At 51.2% G+C, this 26500-nt stretch overlaps 8 protein-coding genes across 8 annotated transcripts, besides 1 other annotated feature; 3 read left to right on the top strand and 5 right to left on the bottom strand.

The window, feature by feature from the left end:
* Positions 1-26500: part of a sequence feature (contig 1.129 1..627835(1)) that runs on past both edges of the window.
* ANIA_07537 (protein ppk33) lies at positions 344-3016 on the bottom strand (the record flags this gene model as incomplete). The annotated part of the gene is made up of 8 exons (XM_675714.1): positions 344-1326; positions 1456-1495; positions 1547-1806; positions 1980-2102; positions 2200-2242; positions 2289-2449; positions 2610-2775; positions 2903-3016. 8 exons carry the CDS (start codon positions 3014-3016, stop codon positions 344-346), a joined length of 1890 nt encoding a protein of 629 aa, XP_680806.1.
* Positions 3650-7101, bottom strand: ANIA_07538 (putative SNF2 family helicase/ATPase; the record flags this gene model as incomplete). Its single annotated transcript, XM_675715.1, has 2 exons — positions 3650-4054; positions 4108-7101. 2 exons carry the CDS (start codon positions 7099-7101, stop codon positions 3650-3652), a joined length of 3399 nt encoding a protein of 1132 aa, XP_680807.1.
* ANIA_07539 (hydrophobin family protein) lies at positions 8032-8469 on the bottom strand (the record flags this gene model as incomplete). Its single annotated transcript, XM_675716.1, has 3 exons — positions 8032-8079; positions 8132-8193; positions 8250-8469. The coding sequence occupies 3 exons, from the start codon at positions 8467-8469 to the stop codon at positions 8032-8034; spliced, it is 330 nt and encodes a 109-aa protein (XP_680808.1).
* ANIA_07540 (eukaryotic translation initiation factor 3 subunit D) lies at positions 10469-12372 on the top strand (the record flags this gene model as incomplete). Its single annotated transcript, XM_675717.2, has 2 exons — positions 10469-10676; positions 10738-12372. The coding sequence occupies 2 exons, from the start codon at positions 10469-10471 to the stop codon at positions 12288-12290; spliced, it is 1761 nt and encodes a 586-aa protein (XP_680809.1). The 3' UTR covers positions 12291-12372.
* ANIA_07541 (protein cut2) lies at positions 14413-15470 on the top strand (the record flags this gene model as incomplete). Its single annotated transcript, XM_675718.2, has 3 exons — positions 14413-14491; positions 14536-14851; positions 14908-15470. 3 exons carry the CDS (start codon positions 14413-14415, stop codon positions 15284-15286), a joined length of 774 nt encoding a protein of 257 aa, XP_680810.1. The 3' UTR covers positions 15287-15470.
* flbB lies at positions 17133-19101 on the bottom strand. Its single transcript, XM_675719.2, has 5 exons — positions 18888-19101; positions 18595-18687; positions 18458-18545; positions 17884-18411; positions 17133-17835 (listed from the first exon to the last, which is right to left on the bottom strand). Exons 1-5 carry the CDS (start codon positions 18976-18978, stop codon positions 17355-17357), a joined length of 1281 nt encoding a protein of 426 aa, XP_680811.2. The 5' UTR covers positions 18979-19101; the 3' UTR covers positions 17133-17354.
* On the top strand, positions 21634-22991 carry ANIA_07543 (uncharacterized protein). The gene has a single exon (XM_675720.2). The coding sequence runs from the start codon at positions 21679-21681 to the stop codon at positions 22927-22929; it is 1251 nt and encodes a 416-aa protein (XP_680812.2). The 5' UTR covers positions 21634-21678; the 3' UTR covers positions 22930-22991.
* ANIA_07544 (putative arsenite resistance protein Ars2) lies at positions 23486-26125 on the bottom strand (the record flags this gene model as incomplete). Its single annotated transcript, XM_675721.1, has 3 exons — positions 23486-24103; positions 24158-25775; positions 26115-26125. 3 exons carry the CDS (start codon positions 26123-26125, stop codon positions 23486-23488), a joined length of 2247 nt encoding a protein of 748 aa, XP_680813.1.

The following is a 26500-nucleotide window of genomic DNA, read 5'->3' on the forward strand; positions in this document are numbered from 1 at the left end:
GAATCGAATCAGGTATCGAAAATGGAAAAGAATCTGATTATGGTATTGAATCTCGGAGTCGACATTAGTTCAACTCTCGGGTTCGATATACCACTGCTGCCTGGCCATGAATTGGTTTAGGACGCCAGAGTTATCATAGTCGTCAGCGCCATATTGCTGCATGTAGTCGAGAAGGATTGTCGAAGAGTATTGCTGGTCACCAGTGGTCTTGACCGAGATATTCGCCAACTAGCCCGTGCACGCCTTGGTCCGTTCTCAGCGGACTCTATTGGTGACTTCGAAATGCACAAGTAATCACCAATACGAATGTGATGATTAAGGAAGAATGCATCCCGCGTATAAATCAGCTGATGATTTGTCGTGCACCTTCCTTGCCCAGAACACCAGGTTCCTGCGGCTTCGGACTCCTGTCACGTCCCTTCTTGCGGCTCAGGAAGGAAAGCATACCACTATTAGTAGACTTTCCTTTGCCGCTAGCATCGAACCCTTCGGCGGGAAGGGTGGCACTCTGATCGGCAAGCTCACTCCAGCTGCCCGCTTCCTCGAGAACCATTTGCACACCACCCCCCTTGCTGGTCTTGCGAGCCGTTGGTCGAGCCCGTGCTGCTGCCGGTGGGACGAAAGGGCGAGCGAAGTTGGGAGCTGTAGCGGGAGGAGGTGTCTGTGACGCAGGACTCAGAGGCTGGCTAGTTGTGCCCTCTAGAGCCACACCAATTGAAGACTGATTGTCTGGTAGCGTCAAGCGAGACGGCGATCCTTCCGCGCGTGCAGGTGAGCCTCGCGTAGAATCAGGTTGAGAGTAGTGTCGTGAATGCGTTGATGAAGCTGCAGTTTGGATACAATCTTCAGGATTCGCAACAGACGCAATTGCTTCAGCAGCATTTCCGCGGTAGGTTACGGCTGTGTAATCAAAGGGCTCAAACATTGTTTCAATCAGTCGGTGAAGTTCATCTTCGCGAATCTCCTTCGCAGTCGCATCCTCCCTCAGCTCAGCTCTTGGTTTCTGCCTTCGCGCTCTAGCTTCGAGCGGAGCTTCCTCCAAGAGTAGCTCCTCCAGGTCATACGTAGCATCGAAGTTCGTCTTGTCGCTGGATGGCCGGAATACCGGGGGCACTTCTTTTCGTTCTAGTGCCTCAAAGTCGATGTCTGCGAAAAACTGATGTGAGGTAAAGCTCTCAAAACTAACCGCGCCAATCCGTTTGCTTCGGTCCTTCTCCATCAAGGCCGACATGGCGCGCAAGCAGGGAATGGATACGGCGGGGTTGGTAACGTAGTATTTCGGTTGGGCCTTTTTGATGTTCTCGCTGAGGGTGTCTTGAGACCGGCCTTCAAAGGGTCTCTTGTTGTAGATGCATTCGTAAAATGTAACCCCCAATGACCACCAATCGACTTCAAAAAAATATCCTCCTCCCTCGTACACTTCCGGAGCGAGATATGCGAGTGTACCTGACTTACTCGTGAGAGGCTTTCCAGGTCTAAAGTCGGACGCCACGTTCTGCCGCGAGTCAGAGCCAGTCCATATCTAGACATCATGTGGAGAACTTACAAAGTCTGCAAGGTGAACGTGTCCTTCCGAGTCTAGTAGCACATTGTCCGGCTTGACATCTCGATGAATGATGCCCTGCGAGTGAATGTATCTCAGAGCGCAACCAAGCTCAGCGAGCCAAAACCTCACTGCTTCTTCTGTAAAGCATTTTCGCGAGATATGGAATCGCAGATCACCACCATTCATTAAATCGACCACAATGTAGCTTGTAAAGTCAGCAACGGTTCGAATATCACCGGAGGTAAAAACACACATGTACTCTATATCCTGGAAGCTGTATCGCAAATTACAAAGAAAGGGATGGTTGAGATGTTCCAGCATTCGCCGTTCTCGAATAATATTCCGTACACTTTCCGAGCGGACAACTGCAGCGAGAATAACCGGTCAGCGATGATAAAAAGAATAAAAAAAATTCGTCTAGAGAAGTACGCACCTTCCTCTTTCCGAATATACTTCAAAGCAAAAGTTAAGCCCGTATCCTTTTTCTCCACTATACGGACTTTGCCGAAAGCACCTTTCCCGACAACTCGAAGTAGCCGAAACTGATTCAAGTTCACTGCCCCAGTGTCAGCCAAACCTCGCCATCCCTCTCATGCGAGATGTGCAGGCCAATGCCTATTGCATAGCTTCGGTCTGCCGGGGTATACACCTACCCTCATTGTCGGAGGCGACCTGTCTCCCCTGGGAGTTTCCCATCTAGAAAGCGGTATACAACAGAGCTAGATTCGTCGTTTCGCGTTACCTGCGACAGCCTTCCATCCGAATTGTGGTACGAATTGCTGAAGCGGACGGGTTGCGGTCGGGGTTGCTCGTGATTGACGGACGGAGACCGGGGGAAAAGAACGGAGATGCGGAAGGAGCAGCGGACGGCGGGGTTTAACTGAAGATTCACCGCATCCAGGCCTAGACATAACAAGTTAGAGGCTAATATTGGAGGTCTCTCATCTGAACAAAGAACCGTTTGAGTTCACAGACGGGCGTGTGCAGGAGACCCCGACGGAGCGGGCAGGGGAAAAACGGCGCCGGCGAAGGTATGGCTGGAGAGCGAGGGTGACGTACGTACCGGAATGGAGAAACGGCGGAGCCAAGAGAGAAAGAGAACTAGTAGAGGGATTGTCGGGAGGACGGGGTTTGGGAAGGGGCAGAAAACTGAAGTGAGGGCGAAACGAGATGTGGTTGAAAAGGAGAGTTCGTCGACTGGCGACGGGGAAGTTGATGGAGGCGGGCCGCTACTAGTCTAGCAGTCTGTGATGTGGATAGAGATAGACACTCCCAGCCAAGCACCCGAAAAAGTCAAGATTTTGGGGCAAACAAGGCCAAGTCAGCGAATGGATCAGTTATGAGACTCTTGCTCACTTTGCATCCAGTGTTACTGGATTGACTATTGATTTTCCCTGCAAAAGGTGACTGTGACCTTTGCAGGGCTTCCATGGCCGACCACAGCTCGTGGCCGCCACGTTTTTCATTCATTTCGTTCGCAGGCTGAGAGCTGCAGATCGCGTTTCATCTCCTCGCAACCTTCTGACCAGTCGACTGTCGCGCCTTCATCAATCATTCGATCCTCCTTCACATGAGACATGTCTAAAAACACCGCCTGAGTCGAGCCTTCTGCTGTAACTTGTGGCGGCATGCTTTCTTTTTCCCTTTCCTCCCAGTGTTCGATCTTACGTGTCGCTCGCCTTCTTTGAGACTTCTAGAAGCCTTTTCAAATCCCCAATTCGCTTTCAGGGGCTAAAGCTTCATATCCATCGCCTTGGGGAGTCCTACCGTTATCTCCACTACTAGCTGACAGGCCATCCATCCACGCTCAGACTCCGCTGTCACTGTCAGCCTCTGCCTATCAGTCCATCAAGGAATGACTGTGCTCAGAATATGACATGTATCTAAATTTGACCAAATATGTCACCTTTGCTACGGAGTAGGTAAATGCAGCCGATAATAGTAAGAAATATACAGTGCCAAACTCCAGTCCAGAGAAAAACGGCAGTCCCGAAACCTAATATGCAGAAACTCTCCCAATGCATCCCTTCCCATCCAACATTCACGCCGTTCTATTTCCATTCATCGTTACACTAACCCAAACTCCCCGTTCCAGTAGCCAGTCTACCACCGTCTTGCATAAACAGAGTTTTCAGTCGAAGGCACTCGTCTTTCTTGTTTGCCTTTGCGATCACGAGAGCCTTCAGGAGCGCCATTTGACCGGTTCTGAGTAGAGGATTCGTAATCGGACCTCAGCAGATTTCCCTTCTGCGGCGAGAATTCCAAACTGCTCTGGCCGCCTGTGTATCGCGACTCGGCGTCTCTGCCAAACAGTGCCATCATGTCGTTCATCGTCAATTTGGCCGCTGCCGTCTTGCCTTCGATGGTCACATTAGCGAGTTCGCGTTTTCGCTCTTGTAGATCCAGGATTCGCTCTTCGACGGTGTCTTTAATGATCATCTTGTAGATTTTGACATCCACTGTCTGGTTAAGTCGGTGCACACGATCAATCGCTTGCTCTTCCACGAACTAAGGGCCCGAATTAGCTCATTGTCAATCGCGTGGGGAAGAAGTAAGCTTACCGGGTTCCAGAATGGTTCTAAAATGACCACGCGACTTGCTGCAGTGAGATTCAGCCCCAGCGCCCCAGCCCGCAAACTACAAAGCAGTACACGGGTCCCCCGGTGGTTCCTGAGTTTCTCCAGACTCGCCTCTCGGAGGTCATTGCGCATGCTTCCGTCGTATCGTGCATAACCGATACCAGCGCGGCTGAGGAACGGCTCAATTTTATCAAGCATAGAAGTAAAGACGGAAAACACGATGAACTTAAAATCGGGCGCTTCTCGTCGAAGAATTTTCATCAATTGACGGATCTTGGTCGATGGGAGAACCTGGTTTTCGTCGTCTCCGGGATTCAAGTAGATATCATCGTCAGAGTCCTCTTCAACCTGGGGTTTGCGGTGAGCTCCCCGCTGACTAGGCGATTCAGGTTCGTCATCAGTTTCAGAATCGTCAGAACGAAGCCATTCGCCGCCGCCTTCTGCATCTTCGTCGTCGGAACCGCCGACTTTGCCTAGAGATAGCCCTGTACGCTGACTTTCGGGAACAAGCCATTCACCGTCATCCTCTTCTTCGTCATCACTATCCATCACGATCTTTCTATTTCTGCGGAAGCGAGCCATGCGGTTTTGCAGTCGGCGTTCTGATGGAGACGCGGTGGGGTCGGCAATATGCTCGGATGCCTTCTTCTTCTTCTTCTTCTCCTCCTCCTCCTCCTCCTCCTTCTTCTTGGCCCCGTCTGCAACAAAAGGCGTGTTGAAATCTTTCTCACAGTCACTGCATCTGCTACCTCCTCCGGTAGATTCGACTTGGCTCAATGTCATCTGACAGATGTCGCATTTCTTTGACACAACACTCAGTGCACCAAATAGATCCGCCACATCATCCAGCTCATCCTGCTTTTTGGACGATGATTGACTGTTCGAAGTACCCGTCTGCAAGAGGACATCCTTGTCTTTAGCCAGGTCGCTTCTGACCAAATCGGGATGGTTACAGCACTGTCGGAGTCGTAACAGTAAAGTCAGCGCCCCAGCATAATCTATTTTAGAATCACCCATCATCTTTTCGAGACTGTTGTCCGTTCGCTGTTCCAGTCGCTCGTAAAAATTCTTCTCCCCGGGCATAAAGTCAACTGCGACTTTGACCACCTCACGCTTGACGATTTGAAACCCGGGATTTTTCTTTTCCCCGTCAGCTTCTTCACCAGGCTTAAGGTTGGCATTAAGCTTTAGCACGTCTTTGGTACGGCGCTTCATGAAGGCTTTAAGGACAACTTGTAGCCGTTCAATTGCGAGTCCACCGCGCCCGTTCGCTAATGGCCGTGTAATTTGGTCCTTCCAATTAGCCAAATCGTTGTATGGCTTGATTCGGAGAAACCTAATCAGACTCTGTAACTCATCGAGATTGTTCTGCATGGGCGTGCCTGAAAGGCACCAACGGTACTCAGCATCCAATGCATATGCTGCCTGTGTTGCCTTTGCGTTGCGGTTTTTGATGGTGTGGGCTTCATCGAGAATGATGCGGTACCAGTAGACGGAGAAAATGCCCGCCTTCTTATCGTTCTTGGTCACTGCGTTGTGCTCAGAAGTCAGGGTACCATATGTAGTGATGACAACATCATAGTCGTCCAAACTGTCAGTTGCTTTAGCCCTTGCATTGCCGTGGTATACAAGGACTCGGAGCCTGTGGGAAGGTTCAACCTTGGTTTTGATCTCGGATTCCCACTGTTTGATCAATGCGAGAGGTGCGACGACCAGAGTGGATTTGCTCAAGCCTTTCGGGAGATTTCTCGACTCGGCACTTTCTTCATCAGTATCTTCAGGTTTTCGGTCGTGATCGGACAGTGCTGGTTGACGTCTCGACCCGTCTTTCGGCTTCTGATTTGTGAGCATCAGGGCGATGGCTTGGACTGTCTTTCCAAGACCCATATCGTCTGCTAGAATACCACCCTTCGGGAGCACGCCCTTCTCCTCCTTTCTGGGTTTCAGTGAGCCGATCTCTTTAGCGCACATCCAGTTTACTCCCTGCCGCTGGTGAGGGAGCAGTTGAACCCTCAGGCCTTCGACAACCCCATCATCGTCTTCGTCTTCACTGTCTTCCTCGGTTTCCGAACCAGCGTCACTGCCGTCCTTCTCGTCCTCGACTTCCTGTTCATCTGTTTCATTGGTGCTCTCCTTCGTAGTAAAATCGTCATCGTTTTCAGCTTGTTGACTCTCGTTGACACTCACTCCCTGCAGCTTAGTGGCTAGGTCATCCATATCCGAACTCTCTTCTTTGGCTTTCGGGCTCTCGCTGTTCTGTTTTTTCCCCTTGTTCTTCTTGTTCTTTTTCTTCTTGCCTTTTGGCTTTGGTTGCTTTTCATCTTCGTCTTCAAATGCTCCTTCCAGCAGCGCTTTGATATTCTCATTAGCCTTCGCTGTATCAACCCAATCGTTCGCCGTTGAGATTCCGAATCCTGGATTCCGGCTCGTCCGAGAAGTAGAAAAGCCACCTCCGGGCGTTGTTGTTGTTAGGTCGACAAAGTTCTGCAGATTCTTAGCGGCAGTATTTTGTTTCAGCGGAGAAGCTTTATTGGCGAAAAAAGTCTTTGGGGCTCTGGGAGTGCCGAAAGTAATATTCTCGGGGCGGCGGATCTCGAAGACTTCATTATTGACAGGGCGAGACATCCCATCATTCTTGTAGGCGGAGGGACGGACAGGTTTGAAAGGGTCGAAAGGCTCGCGGTTCTTGGGAGTGGACGCGGCGTGGGAAGGAGGAAAGTTTGGTCGGCTCGCATTCTGGTGGAGAGGGTTGTGTGGTCGTTGATAATTTTGTTGTGGTCTATGATGCTCTGGTCTAGGGCGGTTCTGCTTGGGAATGTTAAAAGGATTGCTTGAGCCGTGATTTTGAGGGTAGGGCTGGCGGCCCAGAGGTGAGGGGACCCCGAACTCAGGCTGGTGCGGGAGAGGACGGTTTGTCTGTTCCTTCGGTTTTACCGGGGTCGTGAGATCAATCGGGGCGTTGCTTTCTCGTGCCATCGTGTACAGCGGGCTGTGTACGTGTCTTACGAAACGCTATCTCCGTTGTTCAACCGAGATGATTGAGACCGACTGAGGCAATCTTGATCTGGTTTTCGCTGGTACCAGTTCTTCGTCCTGGGAGTTTTCCTGCGATATCGAGGGGTGGATGTCGAGCTGTTTCTTTCATCCATCGTCAGTTGGTGCTCAGTAGACTATTTTGGCTGTTGATGATGCCTTACGACGGCGTCTTCAGTTGGGAGCGTCAAAGTTGTTGCGGGTGAAACACGCTAAACCTGCTGCTTCAGAATGTTCTATGCGTAAAACCATCCATCCTCTTGTCGGTTTCGTGGGCAGATCCAGGGAGCCCAGTTGAGGTTAGGAATTTCGTGATTGTGGGTGGAAACCTTAGCCGTCACATTTTCTTATCGAGTTATCGCTCGTTTGTTTTGGATTCTGCCCCAGCAACCGAAGGCGGGGTTGGGGGCTTGTCATCAACGATTGACATGGTCAATGCAGCGGCGGTTAGAGAGTACGGAGGACTTCTACTAGTCTCAATATTTTTATGACTACTAATGATTTTAGCTCTGGAAATGTCTTAGAATTCCCGCGCTGGTTTCTCTTAGTTGTGCTCAGTGCCTTCTACATGTCCATAGCGGACAGGGTAAAGTATAACCTGGTTTCACAGAAAGTGAATCAGGGTCTTATCTAAATAGACTCGCTGACAGTAAGCCCAGTGGGAAAGGAGCTAAAAGAGCTCACTTCACGGAGGTCATATTGAGGTCGATTAGAATTAGTGACTTATTAAAATTGTAAGTAGATATATCTAGCCCGAAATGCACTCTTGAAAATACAGCAACTCAAAAGCATAATCCCACCCCTAAACATACTATATACCACAGCCGCTCAGGTTGATTCACGACGCATCACAATTCTTCAACCATTGGGCATTTAGTGGCCGTGCTCCAGAGGGCCGCAGCCAAGACCGAGAGTACCTCCCTATACTTTGTTAGCCGCATGTCAGGCTTCACCGGTGAGGTATAAGGCTTACCAAGAGGTTGGCTTCTGTGCAGCACTGGGGCTCGGAAGTGCAAGTATCGTCGTAGGCATGGCCTGTCGACATTAGCGCAGTGAAGGAGAGTAGGTAACCACAACTACAGGAGACATACAGAGAAGACCAACGGAGCCAACGATTGCAGCTGCGTCGATACCCACAAGCTCGAGGATGGGGTCGACAAGTGGATCGAGAGGAGTAGTAAGGCTACCACAGCAAAGGAGAGGACCAATGCAATCGCTTTGCCGCTTCTCAGAGTTGGCAGCGGAGGGCAAAGCAGAAGCCAGAGCAGAACCGGCAACGGCGAGAACAGAGAGGGCAGTGGCGACCTTCATTTTGACGTCTGATTTGATAGAATAGAGAAATCTGAAGAGCGATTGATCAACAAGGAAGAAAAAGAGAGGCTTTGGTGTTTGCGATTGGAAGGATGCTGCTGGAATTGTACTCTTTTCCGGGGAGATGTGAAGCTCTATATATACTTTCAATTCTGACAGTATAACGAACGACTGGGCTGAACTCGGTAGGAAAGCTTATCGGATCATCGTGTGTCCTTCCTGAAGCAGATATGTGCTTCTCATGATGGCATTATTCAAGAAACCCTATCTCTGGCTTCACATAAAGGACTGGTCGGGTTCAGGTACGGATTCTGGTATACCGTTCAGGTCGTGATGTGAGAGGAGCCCGAGCCTAATTCGAATCAAGGTATGAATTGCAGATCCATCTCCACACAGATAAGGCCATGTTCTGGTCTCTCATATGCCTTGGAGCTACTGGGAGTGCATGCTTCATGACGAAGTAATAGCGAACTGGTCCAGGAACCCTTTGCCTTGCTGGCGCCACGAACCCGGTTCCATAGATCTTGGCAAGTGGGCGATCATATCTTGCAACCTGCAGGAACAGCGCATGAACAGTGACGGTGGGGTAAGCCGATCTATCTACGGAATACTCGCCTTGAGTTGGGTCCGGATATCGGCTTGCTGTGATTTGGTGGATAACTCGCTAGCAGGCCCAGGTAGCGGGATCAGACCAAGGCGCCGCAGGGGACAAAGCAATAGCCGATCCCAGAAACGCAGCAGGGTGCTGACATCAAAGCTCGCTTAGTAGGCGTACAGAGAAAACATCCAGTTCTTTCGTCACTTGTCGTAAAGCCATGGCTTGGGCGTAGGCCCCTCAAGCCTGAAAGCAGGGATCCTTATCAGTAAGACTGCTCCAGAGACGAGAAGATCTGATATCAAATAAGATCCATTAACCAAGCTGAAAACTCTAGACTATTTCAGCATTGTGGCCACTAATCAACGTTAAGGATCACAGCTGATTATGGAGGAGCTTTTGCAGCTCACTGGACGTCCGGAGTAGCGATGATCATACGAGCTAGTCACCGAGAAAAAGGAACGAACCATTAGTTCAATCCACTGCCACTGACATCTGAGCATCCATGCGGCAAATGCGGAGAATGCACCAAAGGGGGGCAGATATAGATAACCTCGGCCTCGAAGCTCTGAGAAATAAAAACTGATAACTGATAAGCCGTCATGCTGAAGCATCCAACAGCAGCTGCTGCTGACCGACGATCTGGTTGACAGCTCACAAACAATTTCTCGTCATCCGCGATTATGACCCGAGATCGTCGCCAAAGTTGTGGTCTTATTGGGTTTTAGAACTTTGTTCATGTTTTCCTTGCCCACATTGAGTACGGGGCATCTTGCACGCTGAAAATATAGTTGGCGTTCATTGTGATTGACTTTCAACTTCATGGTTATTCGATCAATAGGAGTATTTTACAGGCTCCACTGAAAGATATGAGATCATTTACGTAAATGAAGCCATACACTGTATGCTGGTTATCAGCAAGAGTCAAGGCGGATTGAACCAAGGGTACAGAATCCGTCGGTCGACCGGATGGGTTTTAGGGACCGGCAACAACAGACTCAAGGTTCGGATATGTCCTGAATGTATGAGGCTGCCATAGCCGAGTGACGTTCGTATCAAGGTCTCAGAGGGGAACTCTTTTCTCTGTGCAGTCAGAGTTGAATTGTCAACAAGGAGAGTGCGGAATGCAACGACTATAAACACGTACCGTTTGGGTATACAGTGTTGATACCTGAGGCATAAATGTGGCTAGGCATGTACTGCTCCATAGGGCGGTGCCAAGTCCACCAGCCACAGTACCACTCGCGACACAAAAAATCGCCTTTCTCTGGGTTCCCAATATCCCGCCGCCTGCAAGCTTACCGTCCCCAGATCTCATAAGGCTACCTCGGTTTCTGAGGGGCTTGTTTGTGACATTCAGGTCAACGTTGTTTTAATTTACTTGTAGTTTTATTTTTTGACATCATGGCCCCGATCTCCATCGCAGATATTGTTGCGGCCCTCCCCGCGGAGGACACCTGGGGTCCTGTCACCTCGGCGGACAACATGCTTGATGGCGTGCCCTACGCTCCTTTCTCCAAGGGTGACAAGCTAGGCCGCATGGCTGATTGGACTGCTGACTCCAAAGACCGTGACCGTGGCGGTCGTCAGGCATACAACCGCAACTACAGAGGTATGGAAATGACCAACCACCCATCGCTTACAGGACAAATCTAACGAATATCGTCATCCAGATCAACAAGTATATGGAGCTGGCTCTTCTAGCCTCTTCGCCGTTCAAGTTGCCGAAGACGAATCTACTTTCTCCGTGGTTGACAACACTCGCACTTCCGCTAAGCGCACCTTTGGCCGGGGCGGTGGCACCGTCTTCCGTGGCCGTGCCCAGCGCGGCGGCGCGGGCCAGAGAGGCGGCCGTGCTGGCTTCCAGCGTGTTGGTGCTGGTCGTGGCCAAGGTGGTGACCGCTACTACGACAACCGTGGCGCCCGCGGCAACCGGGGTCGTCGCTTCGGATGGAAAGACTACGATAAGCCGCAGAGGACTCGCGAGCCTTCAGTCAACATTCGCCCTGATTGGTCTATGCTCGAGGAGGTTGACTTCAACCGCTTGTCCAAGTTGAACCTACAGGCACCCGAGGGCGAGGATGTCGACACGTACGGATTCCTCTACTACTACGACCGTTCCTACGACAAGGCCCCTGTCAAGAACGCCGAGCGCCGACTGCAGGCTCTCGACCGCGCTGCGTACAACGTCACCACGTCGCAGGATCCCGTTATCCAGGAATTGGCCGAGAAGAACCAAGCCACCATCTTCGCTACCTCCGATATCCTCTCCATGCTCATGTGTGCTCCTCGCAGCGTGTACTCTTGGGATATCGTCATCGTTCACCAGGGCAACAAGATCTACTTCGACAAGCGTGAGGGCGCTTCGTTGGATTTGGTGACTGTCAACGAGAATGCCGCCGATGCGCCCCTTGAGGTCGCCGAATCCTCCGGCAAGCAGGAGTCAATCAACACTCCCAGCGCTCTCGCTCTGGAGGCTACTTTTATCAACCACAATTTTGCTCTCCAGACTGTTGTGGAGGCTAACAACGCCAAGGTCGACTTCAACCACCCCAATCCCTTCTACAACGCCGAAGAGGAGACCGAGCCTCTTGCCTCTAAGGGCTATAAGTACCGCCGCTTCGATCTCTCTCTGGAGAGCGATGAGGAGCCTCTTAACATGATCGTCCGTACTGAGGTTGACGCCCTGGTCAAGAACCCCGTCAACGGCGAGGATCAGCAATTGGTCGTCAAGGCTCTTAACGAGTTCGACAGCAAGGCCCAGGGCTCTGGTGGCTCCCTGGACTGGCGCAGCAAGCTCTACTCTCAGCGCGGTGCGGTCGTCGCTACAGAGATGAAGAACAACAGCTGCAAGCTTGCCCGCTGGACAACGCAAGCCATTCTCGCAAAGGCTGATGGAATGAAGCTTGGTTTCGTGTCTCGTGCCAACCCCCGTTCAGCCGCCGCTCACGTCGTCTTGGGTGTTGCGGGATACAAGCCCCGCGAATTCGCTGCTCAGATGAACCTCAATCTCGGCAACGGTTGGGGTATCGTGCGCACGATCGTCGATCGCATCCGTGCCCTTGATGCGGACGAGGAGGAGGACAAGGTCACCAAGTACATCTTGGTTAAGGACCCCAACCGTCCTGTCCTCCGTCTGTACAGTGTTCCCGCCAACGCGTTCGAGGAAGACGATGAGGCTGCTGAGGAAGAGCAGGAAGCAAAGGGTGAAGTTGAGGAGGCATGAAGTAATGAATGCGTTCTTTTGCAGAGATTTGAGATATCATATGTTTAAGTGCCTTTCATGTGCATATTCAAAAGTACTAGATCACGAGTCCTATTTGCAAGATTTTGGGTCGAGCATCATTTTACTACTACGTATGTTCCGCATTTTCAGCATCAGATTTAGATTTGGACCGTACCGTAATGCAGCTTTGAATATTTGATAGGACTAGACAGTCGGGTCTTAGCCCAATCTATTCTCACTCCCCTCCCCAGTTGTCATTTAACAGTCCTCTTTAGACTACTGACCTATAGGTTTTAATACCCTTGTCAAGAAGCCAAGACCATGATTCAAATCAAACGCATTATCGCTCCCAGTCAACCCCAGATACGATGCCCCTGATCCTAAAGCAAGGTCTCGCGCAAAGCATCAACGACGAAGGTTATCGCTCCAGACTGGAGACACCACGCATCAACTTTGGACATCAATAACGATATAGGAGGTTGGTCACAGACGCGTTCTAAAGTGTTCTGCCGATTCCCGTCATTTACAGTGCCATGTTTCTGTGGCATGGCTGACACACTCCAGACCACATTCAGATACACTTCCCCGCCTCACTCCGTTGTAACAAGGATTATTACATTCCGCCGCATCTCGCTTCTCCTACTGCTCAAGTTTTCCTGCTGCCTGCCCTGGAGGATTACTAGGATTTAGCTCAGCGGAGACTGGAGCGGGTTTCGAGCTCGGGTCAGGAGTCGCAACGACCCCACAATGAAAACTGTGACTTTGCGCGAAGGGGATACGGCTGTTGACCTTAAAAAATGGCCGGGTGGATACTGGGAAGTCAACGCTAGAGAGGGCTCGAATTAGCCGGATGGGAAGCTGAGGACCTTTCGTCCCAAGTACAGGACATTGCAGCCTGCGACTTCAGCTTTGGCAATTGGGATCCATGAGCCATCTCGATAAAACACGGTCTGCATAGGGCTATGCCTCGCAGATTGGAAAACTGAGTGCCGAACCCAGAAGGCGATATTGCCTATTTTGGTGTTTTCTTGACTGGATCTGGAGTGCCCGGTTTCACCTTCGGACGTTTCAAGAAGCCAAAATATATTTTGCTTAGGATTCACCGAGGTACGAGCTCAAGGGTCTACGACTGCGAAAATCCAAAGTCAGGGTCTAGTAACCACATACCCATCTATATCAAACACCGATGGGACTTGCTACCGGCAATTAGCCGTACCAACTGGCAAAATGAGATCGTATCCGATCTCTCGATCTTCTCCTCGTTCCGGCAATTAATACCTCAAATCACGGATTAATGGCAGGCTGCCATGGTCCTATGCTCACAATCTGAGTATGAAAGCCGAGCAGTACGGTTCTATCAACTGCCGAATCTGCGTTTGGCTTTGTTTTGGTGGTCTGAGCCCATCGCAGCATCGCCAATTTTTGGAGTCTTTAGTGGCCTGCAGGAACGTTCACGCACCAACTCCTGGTTCCAAAGCATTCCGAGGCCCTAATGAAGCCACACTGGAGGGATCGGCAGTTAACTGGTGCCCGGTTCCACCACTACTTTAGCCTTTATCTGCTTAAACTTCGGGACTCGAGCGCCCTCGCCCCAACTGCACACACCAAGTGTTTCAGATCGGGGCACCACGACGGGTGAGAAATCAGTCACAGAACGATTGATGTTCATTTCCCAGCCCTGATGGATCCAATTCTGTACGGCACTGGTCAATTCGGGCCTACTTCTACCGTACCGAGGCCCGGTATATGCAGTAGTCTCTCAACTTTGCTTTCAGGATGCTGTTTTAGAATATGCGGGGCGCTGGTTTATACTTGATTTATACTAGGACGTTCGGACGAACTACCCCCTCTTGACCATACCCCGTGGCTACAAGGGCCGAGGGAAAATGTTTGACCTGATTCATGGCACGGGAAAGGTACATCTTAGGGTTCGGCAGGCCAATAGCCACACGGGTTCCGTCACCGAGTCACAGGTGCAGGTACGGGTGCAATAGTATATAAGCCTTTCCATCGTTCGAGCGAGAATCATCCAGCTCATCAAGTCTATCAGGCCTAGCCAGGGTTCCTCCTCACTCTCTCTCGTTCACTTTCTCCGGGTCACTCTTTACAGTCACTCCGCAAAATGCACTTCAAACTTCTGTCCCTTGCTGCTCTCGCTGGCTTGTCCGTTGCCAGTCCTTTGAATCTTGACGAGCGCCAGCGTACGTCTCTGCTTAGTTAAATGCCTACCAGGCCAGCTAACCAGACGCAGTCGGTAGCTCGAGCGGCAATGATCTCCGCGACGGCGACTGCAAGCCCGTCACCTTTATTTTCGCTCGCGCCTCCACTGAGCCCGGCCTTCTGGGCATGTCGACTGGACCCGCCGTTTGCAATGACCTCAAGGCCGATGCCTCTCTCGGCGGCGTAGCTTGTCAGGGTGTTGGGCCGAAGTACACCGCGGGGCTGGCCGAGAATGCTTTGCCTCAGGGAACCTCTAGCGCGGCCATCAACGAGGCCAAGGAGCTCTTCGAACTGGCTGCCTCTAAGTGCCCTGACACAAGGATTGTAGCTGGTGGATACAGGTACGTCCCATCACTCTGCTCGTTCGCTCGCATTCCCTAATGTATGGTTATGATAGTCAAGGAACGGCCGTCATGCACGGGGCGATCCCCGACCTCTCCGACGAGATCAAGGACAAGATCGCGGGTGTCGTACTCTTCGGCGACACCCGCAACAAGCAGGACGGCGGGCAGATCAAGAATTTCCCCAAAGACAAGATCAAGATCTACTGCGCTACCGGTGACCTGGTCTGCGATGGTACGTTGGTCGTTACCGCCGCGCATTTCACCTACGTCGCAAACACAGGTGAAGCTTCCAAGTGGCTTGAGCAGCAACTCGCTTCCATGCCCGCCTCCACCTCCACCTCTAGCAGCTCTAGCAGCTCTTCATCTGCCCCTGCTAGTCAAACCAGCCAGTCTAGCGGTCTCTCTAGCTGGTTCTCTGGCCTTGGTAACTGAGTGTGCTGTCATGGTCGGGCACGGTGCTGCGGATGGCCCGAGCCGCATTTGTTTATGACCAGGGGCCTGGTACAGTGAGTGGTGCCTAGTAGTACACGATATTATACGAGGATTCTTTTTTATGTCACCTGTCCGAGGAACAAGTTCCAGTAGGCTATCCTTTTTAGACCTTTTAGCGACTCTACACCGAAATATATATTTTAAAGTGCCCATGAGACGGCTATTTGCCCACCCACGTACTTTCATACCTCCACCACATATGACAGAGATATTTGCCGGATAATTACGATTTATTACTGATAAGTTATGCCCTGTTTTCCAACCGTCAGCTCATAAAGCTAAACAAAACGAGACAGAACTTCGAGCTTTTGCTGGCCAATTATTGCTTGCTTATATTATCAAAACACGCTAGTATAAACAAAGCAGTCTGGCAAGGTGGCCGAGTGGTCTAAGGCGCACGGTTCAGGTTTACCTGATCCTGCTTCAAAAGCTTCCGTGTATCGAAAGGTGCGTGGGTTCGAATCCCACCCTTGTCAATATTTTTTGGATGATTTTGGATGCTTTCGTTTTTTGTCCTATTATAGAATACTTGCGGATATCAGTCATACACAAAAGATTACATAATATCAATTGGCAAGGTGGCCGAGTGGTCTAAGGCGCACGGTTCAGGCTTTACCTGATCCTTCAGATTTCCCTCTAAGTTTCCGTGTATCGAAAGGTGCGTGGGTTCGAATCCCACCCTTGTCATTCTATTCTTTTAAAACTACATATATATATATATATATATAATTTTTTTTTTTTTTTATTATCACTTACAGCTTAGTATACATATGTACATTCCAGAGATGCCGACAGGCGGCATGCGTTAAGCCTATCAGACATAGGATGGTGGCTGCCGGTGCCCAATAACAAGCACCTATGTCAAAGACTCATTCTATTTGCTCTCAGTTACTCCGTGCTTAAGATCCAACTTCAACCCCACAATTAAACATAGTGTATGACACGCCCGCCGCCGAAACGAGTTGTGTCTTACACCAATCAGTTAGACAACCGCAATTAACAAGACACAGACAAGCTTGTTTCCAGCTCCAAGCACAACTGTCACTGCTATGCTACCCAACAACTCAGGTTTAAACCTGCCAACGGCGTCAGACGCCAACAGAGGCAAGGACAAGGACAAGGACAAAGCTGCGGACAACAAGCTCTCCAAGCCTCGACCTGTCACGTCCTGCTCTGCATGTCGCATTCGGAAAGTAAAGGTATCCCACCCCGCCTTCTCTTGACTCTCCTTTGACATACACCAATCTTTACATCTGGAGTACAAGCTCTGATCAAAATCTGCTACTTAACATGAAACGGCTCTACAAGATAATTTGGATGCTGTTCCAGTGCGCCGATAGTTAACTAGTGGCAGTGCAACCGCGCTTCTCCCTGCAGCGCCTGCATCAGCCGCAAAACCCCCTCCGAGTGTACATACGCCAGCACAGTTGAAGACCGTGAGGCGATCGCAGCCGCAGAGACGATAGCTGAGCTCCGCTCGATAAGGAGTGAGCTGCAAGAAAAACTGGCGAAGGGCACGGCCGGAAAGGTCCTTGACGGGGGCGGGGAGGATGAGGAGGCAGAGGCGCTCGAGGCCGTTTATGCTGTCTTGAGAGGAGGTTCGGTTGATCTGATTAGTGAGGTCGTTGGGAGGATCAGAGCGGGTGAGGAGGTGGGTGGTGTTTTGGCCGGGTTAGGTGTCAGGTAGGCGGTTCGAACGGGTTGGGCTAGATGGTGCTGGTGATGATGGATGGATGCATTGAAGGGTTGAATGTTACTGATTTAGAAGATGGGTGACATGGTATTATAGGAATGAACCGCCCTTGCTATGAAGACCTGGTATAGCGCTTAACCCAAAGAAAGAAATGAAACTATATATAGCGACCGAAGGGTGAGGGTAGAAAGGGAACAACGCTCGAAGAGGAAGAGAATGATATATATACAGTTTCTGCGGATGGTTAGGAATCGGCAGTAAAGTAAATGGGAAATAAGGGCATTAGAAAGCTCAGAAAAAAAGCGAGCTGTCAGGTCATGAATACATCGTCTCATCAGCATGCCGGGAAAACGCAACGCCGACGGGGCCGGAACCCTCCACTTTTGACCCCAGGACGCTGCTAAAGCAGTCCATGAGTTCAAAGTCCTCTAGGACCGCCCCGAATCCGTAGCAGCGCACCTTGTTCTCAAGCGTGTCCATGATCAGTTTAACGTCGTCCCGCGTCAACTTCGTATACATCTCATGGTTCTTTAGAGCCTGGAGTGCCATTATCGGGGTAACCTGTCCCTCAGTGACTAGTTGTCGGCTAAGATTGAGTAGCGTTGTGAGGTTAGCATGCGGCAGGTCGTAGGTCTTGTGCGGATATGTTTGCTCGCTCGTAGTATTGGCGATGTAGCTTGGCGGTGGGCAGGTGGCCATCAGCGCGTGCCCTGAAAATGGCATGTCCTCATCATCGGCTTCAGTGATGGATCGTCGGCAGAGGTAGTCGGTATGATCTCGACAGGGTGATTCCAGCCTATTCAGAGTCAGAATGACCTTGCAAAAATATTAACGTAAAACGTACGCTAGAATGAAGTCAATCTGAAGCTGGGGATTGTCTTCAAATATCCCCGCTCCTTGAATCGGCGGGCGACGGTCTATGGCGGCAAGTGCATCACACGGTACTGTAGCAATACCCTGATTGTTCGGCCCGACGTCCGGAACTGACGAGAAGTCGAACTTTTCCACTCCATTAAATTTCGGGCTCATTCCTGATGACACCGTCGTTGGCGGCGTGCTGTAAGTATGCGCCGTAAGCGAAGCGATGCCCGTCTGCGATCCAACGCTCCCAGCTCCAACGGGACTGGAGTGGAATCCCGATCCCATCTGTCGCTCGGCTCTGCGGCGTTCCAATTCAGCATCGTAATTGATATTGTGGGCCACTAGGATCTCTTTCAACATGTTGTTTTCCTCCGATATGGAGTTGGCCATTTCACGATGTTGGTGAACAGCAAGGTTCGCAGCAGATATCTCCTGAGTGTACGCTTCCCGCAACCGCGCAACTTCGCTCTCCAACGCTCTGATGTATTGCTCCTTCCGCTCACGATGTGTCCTAGAGGAATAAGCATAATCCTAGAGGTTGATGTTAGAGTTCCTACCTCTGCGCCTGACGGTTCAACTCTTGTCGCCGCGTAAGAGCTGGTTTGCTATCGGGTTTTGGTCCTCTTCGTTTGGCAGGTTGCCCGTCTAAGACGTGTTAACCAGGAGGTCCAGTCTAGGAGCGACGAGAACAAACCTCGAGTAGTCTTCTTAGCCTGTCCTCCAGCGCCAAAGAACTTGAAGAAGTCCGTGCTGATTGAACCCCTCATACCGGGCGTATCTTGGCCTGCTGCAGGTATCGAGTCAGCGACTGTGCGACAATCGTTCAACGCCGTGGAAAGGTAGAGTAAGACAAGCCGCACGTCACGCAGAGGGCCAGCATTAGGATAAAGAGACCCCACGTACGGACAATAAAAGAATTGCCCACATTCCAGAGTGCATCCACAAGAGGTACGGAAAGTGTAGGAGCGGGTGTCGTTTAATGCTTACCAGGTGAAGCACTCTGCGCTAAGCTTTGTCTATTCAAGGAGTCCATCGCGTTCAGATCCAAGGGTATTGGCCTACTACTGATCGAAGTCATGGTGGTCGAGCTGTGAATAGCGGAGAAATGCGAGGAGGTTGAAATGCGACCGGTGGGGGGCGTGAAGCGAGGAAAGGGTCGACGTCAGAAAAACCCGGGGTAAGACGCAAATGAAGATTCTTCGGGCTGATGCGATGTTCTATGGACAGATCAGAAATAGTGTCAGCCTCATACGAAGTCGATTTGAAACGAGTGGGTTCCGCCGTGCAAAGCGCCCGGCCGTTGGAAATGATGGGTATACGCACCCAATAAGCCTGACGACGGACCTTCCTTCCCTCACAGCCACAAATAGACCAAGTCGAAAAGCTGCGATGCAGTCGTTTGAGACTGGTTACGGATGCAACGAGCGAAACGTCAACCAGTCAGCGAAGTCGAGTCCAATAATAATAGTAATCCAGATCGGATCCAGTTGTAGGCCGGCGTTATAGGTAAAGTGGGAGGGTCAGCCTTGACTGCAGTGCTTGTCCTAACTACCCCGAACGACCCCCCAAAAGCACTGGTTAGTGGCTCGGTGCCGTTATTCAGGCCCAGTCGACTGGCGTCGATAAACCGATACAATCATACGAGTCTCGATGGCTTAGCTAGCGACAGTTCCGGCAAATCGGCTCAGGCACACAGTCGATTGAAACGCGAGGCTTTGTGGCTTGAAATCCACTTTCCGCTTATGAGTCGGTCGCAAGAGGCGTTGACAGGGAAAAGAAGATGAGAAAGGGAAGAATGAAGAACTTTGAATAGAGAGGTGTTGATGAACGGGACAAGAAGCGTAGATGAAGCAGTAGCAGGAGGATCACGGATCAAGAGTTCTCAACTGCTGGGTCCAGATCGCCCCGTGGAGAAGAATTAATCTCGATGACCTTACGAGTCAGGACCTCACGGCTCCCGACTGGCGTACTCTTAAAAGGACCTGATTTCTCTGATTCCCGCCTCGATTACAGTATTGGCTCCTTTCTTTGCCCGAGGTCCTTTGTAAACAGGACACAGCACTTAACTGGCACTATACTCCGCACCGAGTGACGATTATTGGCTTCAGCGGACAGGGCCCCGTAGGCTATTCCGAGTCTTCTTTGCCGTTTACAGCGTACTCCGTAGGGGGCCGACGACGGTGCTTGCTTCTGCTCCACCGAGCGATCTCTTGTCTTTGAGACCCAGTCACGGCCCGGCATCAGCGGCAGTCATCCTACAGGAAGAGGAAGAGGAAGAGGACGAAGTGGAAGAAGGAGCGTTTCCCAGATACACATTCAGATACACATTCGACATCTCATACGCAGGAACGAATTCTGCATCTAAGACCAAATCCCGGATTTCGTGCTGGCGCCTCACTAGGAGCGGCAAGCAATATTTCGATCGGTCATCCAGATCCTGGCTTGTCGATGGCCTTTGCAGATCTTTCGACTCCTCTAGCCTCGACTCTAGCCTCTTGGGAGAAGAGGTGTCCACAAGGCCGCCACCATCGTTCCCTTTCCCACCGGTTGACCGAGGACCAGAAAACCCCGTAATACCCAAGCCTTGGAGCGGAAGCTAGCCATCAGTAATAATTATAATTATCCTACTAATAATTATAATGCTGATTATTTTTATCTTTATTTTTATTTTTATTTTTTTTTGTTTGGTTTCATTTGATTTAATTTATTTTATCTTATTTTTATTATACTATATTATTTTATTATTATTATTTTCTACGGCTGCTTAGTATGATATCATGCATCCGTAGTGGCCTTCCTATTGTGGTTCCAATCGCCGAGGTCCAGCAGAATTGTCCTTATTCCCAGTTCACTAAAGAATGGCATAGATCGGAAAGCCGCAGCTGAGGGGGGAAGGGTTCGGCACCTGCCAGGGAGTCTAGAGACGCTCGAGAGCCGTCTTTTCAGGAGACCGCGAGCAAGACGCCACTGGAGTCCAGCAAAGAATAGCACCGGTTCCCATTAACTCAGGTAGGGAAATGCCAGTTGACTCGCGGACCAGGTAGAGTTCGACAGCAGACATAGTGTCTATGCCTATATGTTGCTAATATCCGTAGTTCTTGGTGTTGCAACAGTCGGTACCGCACCGGAATGTCATGACTCGCGATGTAAACTTTGCAGGTCTTGTCGTATCTGAACTATTGATGCGGATGGGTCCGAGTATCGTGGAAAAGGGTATGATTTCGGCATCACGTTCCTGGTTCCGTAGCCAGGGCACCAATCAAGCCATGCGGTGGCGAGTTCGTGACATGGGAGGCTTGAGAGTAGATCAAGGGCCGACGCATTAGCGGAAGATCGCCGCAACCGGCAGGAAAACAATTCCAAATCACTGCGAGATTATGAACCGATTTTCGTTATGATAGTTGAGCCAAAGCGTGGACTATCATCGCGTTTCCCAATTGCGCCGGGAGGAGCCGAGCCCTGCACGCGAGATAATCATGATGTGACGATTCAGACCCTGCCAATGGTAGTGAGGCGAACTATTGATATGGGCCCGGTAAGCGTTGAATGAGTTGGTTGTAAATTCATGCGTTTGTCGGGATGATGAACTCGATGGATCGTTGAACTGTTGCCAGCGCTTTTGGCCTCAGGCGATAAGGCACAAAATCACACCCCGCCCGAGTCCTTCAGTATTGGTCATTGTCGAGGTCCCATACCCCAGTCGTTCTTTTCCTCATCAACGCTTGATTCGACACTTATACAAGGTATATAATATGACCAGCCACTAAAATGCAAGCGCATGGACAGATCAGAAATCCTCGTCCACATCTCGGCGCCAAGTAGCGCTGTCGACGATGCCCGCTACCGCGCCCAGGTCGAGGCTATTCTGAATTTCCAGAGCCACTCTCGTGAGACTATCACCCTCACATCGCCAATTCCAGAGGAAGCAGATCCAAGAACAATCAACGACCCGTCGCTTCTAGATCAAGCTGCCCAACTGAATGGGTCCCAGGGTGATCGAACCTCGCTGGAGACGCCCGTCAGCGTCATCCCGGACTCGCAGCCGGAACTTCAACAATCAGGCACTCAGTGTGAGAGTCTGACTCTGCTTCCTGTCGCAGAAAATACCAGCCTCTCTTCTTGTATTCCTTCAAAACGCCCTCGAGTGGACTCACCGCCACCAGTCGAGAATTCCCCGCATGAAAACGTTCAGGGACTGCGCGATATTCCGGCAGGGGGTCGTAATATCAATGTGGAACATGCCAGCCCAACCAGCACCACCAACACCCTCGCTACCCCGGAAGAAGGACACGAAAAACAGGTTGATGAAAACGGCATCCAGCCACCTTCGGCGGAGCAAGTCGCTGGGCTAGAACCAGGCCCAGAACCGGACCCAGAAACAGAAGCAGAAGCATCATCTCCGCCAAATGGCCGCAGAAAAGGCTATTCTCCCATCCTTCCCTCCCTTCCCCTAGAAATCAGACCACCCCCACCCCCAATCTCCTCATCCCCCTTCACAACCCACATCACCCCAACCCTAGAGATGTTGAGCAACCGCCTCAAGTCCCCCCGGACATACAACCCTGTCCTACAAACTCGGGACCTCGACATCCTCGAACGCGGATACTGGTATCTCCGCCTGACTATAGTGCCGAGAGCCGAATCTGAGTTTGAGAACCAGAACCAGACGGCCGCAAGAACCAGTAGCAAGGTGCTATGCTGGGACAAGCCCCTCTTCACCAGATTCTGGACTTTCCTGTCTGACTTCATCGGCAAAGAGGGTCGAGCTGGATGGGGTGTCTGGTGTATCCTCGAAGAACGGGAGCGGGATTGGGATCGTGATGCGAGTGGGGAAGATACAACATCCGCAGAACCCATTGTCGCCCAGTCCGTATCTTTAAAAGTCTACGCCTGGGGCGAGATCGCGACCCATATATACCTCCTCCTGTTTCTGGCTAGCGAGCGGCGGGTTCGCAAATTGGGTGCACAGTGGCGCGATGGGCGAGATGAGGTAGTTATTCAGATGCCCGAGTCTGGGATGGGCATGTAGCTATAATATTAGCTAGACTATAGTATAAGCCAGACTTTTAAGCATATCTGTCTTACAAATGCTATACGAGTATTTCTTGAGAGCCACAAATTAAATCCCGGAAATCCATGTAGTAAGCCAATCGCACACTGTACCTACAGTACTGCAACCTATTTAAAAAAAAGTAAAAAAACAAGCCTATGCTATGGTACATTCGAATCCCGGTTCAGACAGGACAACCATAGAAAACGGAAGTTCTGAGAAGGCATATGGTTACAACAGGCGGGGAAGAGCTGCTTGCTTGACAGTGGGGAAAGGAGACTGGGTTTCACAGGTGTAGTGGTTTGATACAGGGAAGGATAAGAAAGGTAAAAACAGACAATAACTTAAGTGCTGCTCTTTTATGCGCTTCGGAAGAAGATAACCAGTGCAGATCGGACTGAGCAAGAGAAAGAAGGTGAGAAATAATTGCTGAACCCAGAATGCAATAAGAGCGATTAGCGAGGAAAAAAGTATGCCGTTGACGCCGAAGGAAATATCGAGGTACTAGACTCTGCCTTGAAATTCAATTCAAGTATCAGTAGTTCAACTCGCCGCTCCCAGCACCACCGACAGCGTCAAGATCCTCATAGCTTTTCAGGCTACGACCCTGAACAGCTTCACGCGGCCCCATGGCTTGCTGAGAAGCGCCGGAGCCAATCGCGTCAGGGAAACCTCCCGCACCAGCAAAAGCCGCGGCCGGATGACCGGGTGGAATGTAGGGAGCACCAGCAGCGGCGGGGAGACGGCCACCGGATCCCATGTTAAGCATGCCACGGCCCGGGCTCATGCGGCCGAAGCCCTGGGTCCCGTGCCGATTGCCACGGCGATCGTAAGGTCCGGAACGATTGTTGTTGTAGCGGTTTCCGCCACGGCGCATGACACCAGGTTGGTGCAATTCGCCGCCGGCCATGCCATTCGCAGCCCAAGACGCTTGGTTGCTCACGAAACCGGGCAGTCCTCCCGGTACGCCTTGTAGGCCAGCTGCGACTGCTCCATTAGCAAGGTAAGGGGGCATTGCTGCCAGACTGAAACCACGAGGTGTGCCAGCCTGGTTCTGACCGGAGCTGAGAGGGAAGTGGCCGTTGCTATTGGCGTCGGACCGCGAAGGCGCAATGCGAGCAGGGTCAAGCACATAGGCGTTCACGAGGGTGAGCTGTAGTGGGTAAATTAGCATACATTGTCACCGCTCAGAGCAATCTCAACTTACATCATTTTTGATACGTTCATACCACTCCGAGTGTCTCTTCTCAACATGTTTACGCCAGAAATGTTCTGCCTTGAACAATTTCGTGCATTCTGGCACCTTGCACCGGAACTTTGACTCATCCTCCTGCTTGACATGTTTGGCCAGTTCCTCTTCCAAGGCTTCGTCAACGGGCTTGCCACCGAGTTTGACAATGTCCACATTCTCTGGTTCGAGAATCTGAAGAATCTTGTCCTCAAATGTCTTTACCCAGTTAAACGCACGCTGCAGTTGCTGCTCCGACTTCGAACTGTATCTCTGGGAGCGTCTCTCCTTCTCACTAGAGGGTGCTTGCTCCTCGCCTTCCTCGCTGGGGTCTTTCCTCTTGACGGGGAAAGGTTGCCCGAGGGCACTGGCTTTAGCAACGGCTTTGGCCTGGGTGGTAAGACCACTTCGTGGCCGACGGAGATGTCCACCAGGACACTTGCGCGTTAGCTCGTGGAGCGAGTCGGACTCGAAAACGCAGAAGAAGCAGAAGTTATACACTCGACGAAGGTATTCTACCATCAGATCCAATTTCTTCTTCTTCGCCAGGAGCTCCTCATCATCGACCTCATCGTCTGCCCAGTCTTCCTGCTCTTCCCCTTCTTCAGCCTCACCCTCATCAACATCGTCAGCGTCGAAGTTGGATTTCCTTCTCTTAACACTAACGGGTCCAGTAACCGGTGGTTGCAACCAGCCCTTTCCGCGAAGTTCTTCAACACGTTCTTCGACCTTGGCGTAACCATCAGCGCCGTGTCCCATTTCAGAGTCAAGCTTCCCGACTAATCTCCTAGCCAACTCCAGATCGCGCTCAATCCGGTCAGGTGAAGAGAAAAGATCCCATAGGGCTTTCTTTCGAAGTTGAGCTGGCGGCGCGTGAACACCAACATGGCATACAAAATCTCCATGAACTGGGTCATGAATTGTCTTGTCGTTAGTCGCCTCAAGTGCCTTTTCAGCAACGGTGGCAGCTCCCGATCCATTGGCAACATTGTCCTGGTCCATCTCGCCCTCTTCTTCGCGTCCATCACCTCTTTCGACGACCGCAACCTCGGGGGCAGGATGTAGCATAATCCATCCCATCCTATGGTACTTCTTTGACGGGTTCGGATCACTTAAACTGAGCCATCTAAACCCTCCATCCTGTTCTCCAAGATGTTCCTTGCAGAACTCCTCGATCTTCTGACGGCTGACGTTTGGTGCCAGCGTCTTGATGAGCAAGGCGGGTTGTGATAAAGCTTCGTCACGCAGATCTCCGCCTCTGGCAGGAAGCAAGTCTAGAACACCAAGGGTCTCCCCAACAGCTGTCGTCTCGCCTTCCTCTTTCTCAATCACGCCGCCCGCGCCGTCACTTTCGCTTTTGTAGATGCCCTCCAGAGTAAATTCGTCAAACAAACCCCCATCGAGATCCCGCTCCCACTGCTGATAAGCGCCCACTCTGAATTCCATCAGGTTTCGACGAAGAGGGTCCCGTATCTCCGGGATGTAGCGCTCTTTGAACCATTCATCGTTCTTATGTTGCTGAACGAATGCTCTGGCCATTTTGACCTGAAGATCCACCTTGTAGGTATCGTAAGCCGCCTGTATCTGGGCTCTTTCCCTGTCACGGTCTTCCCGCGCCTCACGTTCTCCCTTCACACGGTCGGATGGCCGGCGTCCCCCGTGCTTTGCACGCTCCTTTTCCTCTTTGATAGATTGCTCAGCTCGCCACCATTCAGCGAACCAATTGAAGCCTACTTGAAAATCAAGATTCAAAGGATTCGGCAGGGGGTTGGAGGGGATCGATCGCTTGCCAGCGTCTTGTCCGGGAACGTAACGGTCAATGTTCGCAGCCATCGGAGAAGGAGGGCGACGGCGATCTTCACGGTCTCGTCCGGTATGTTCGCGCGAAGCAGAGTAGAAATCGTCCCGAGAAGCTCTGCGATCTGAAGGTTCGTACCGATCGATCATTACAGGAGAGCGCGAACGCCCGCGTCCACGCCGCCGATCTTGGGATACTATATCGAAGATTAGTTAAAGGACTGAAGAGACGAATGTGCCGCGAGAGTAACCGACCAGGCGATCTGCGTCTGTACGAATCCATCGAAGCCCGACTCATATAAGAATCTCCTCCCTCGCGGCCCCTGGGCGAGGATCCGTAAGTATCATACGAATCCATTGGTAGCGAAATTTCGTGAAGCTGGACTCCAAGCGCGATTATGGACCACAGCAAGGCTCCAGAACGCGCGTGCTATGCGAAAGGTTGACAGCAAGGCACCCGTCGCAGCAAGGAAGAAAGGAGTGCTGTTGTCTTTCCGGTGGACGACGTGGAGTAAGCTAGAACCT

The sequence above is a fragment of the Aspergillus nidulans genome, chromosome IV (assembly GCF_000011425.1).
Source record: "Aspergillus nidulans FGSC A4 chromosome IV".
NCBI classification, from domain to species: Eukaryota; Fungi; Ascomycota; class Eurotiomycetes; order Eurotiales; family Aspergillaceae; genus Aspergillus; species Aspergillus nidulans.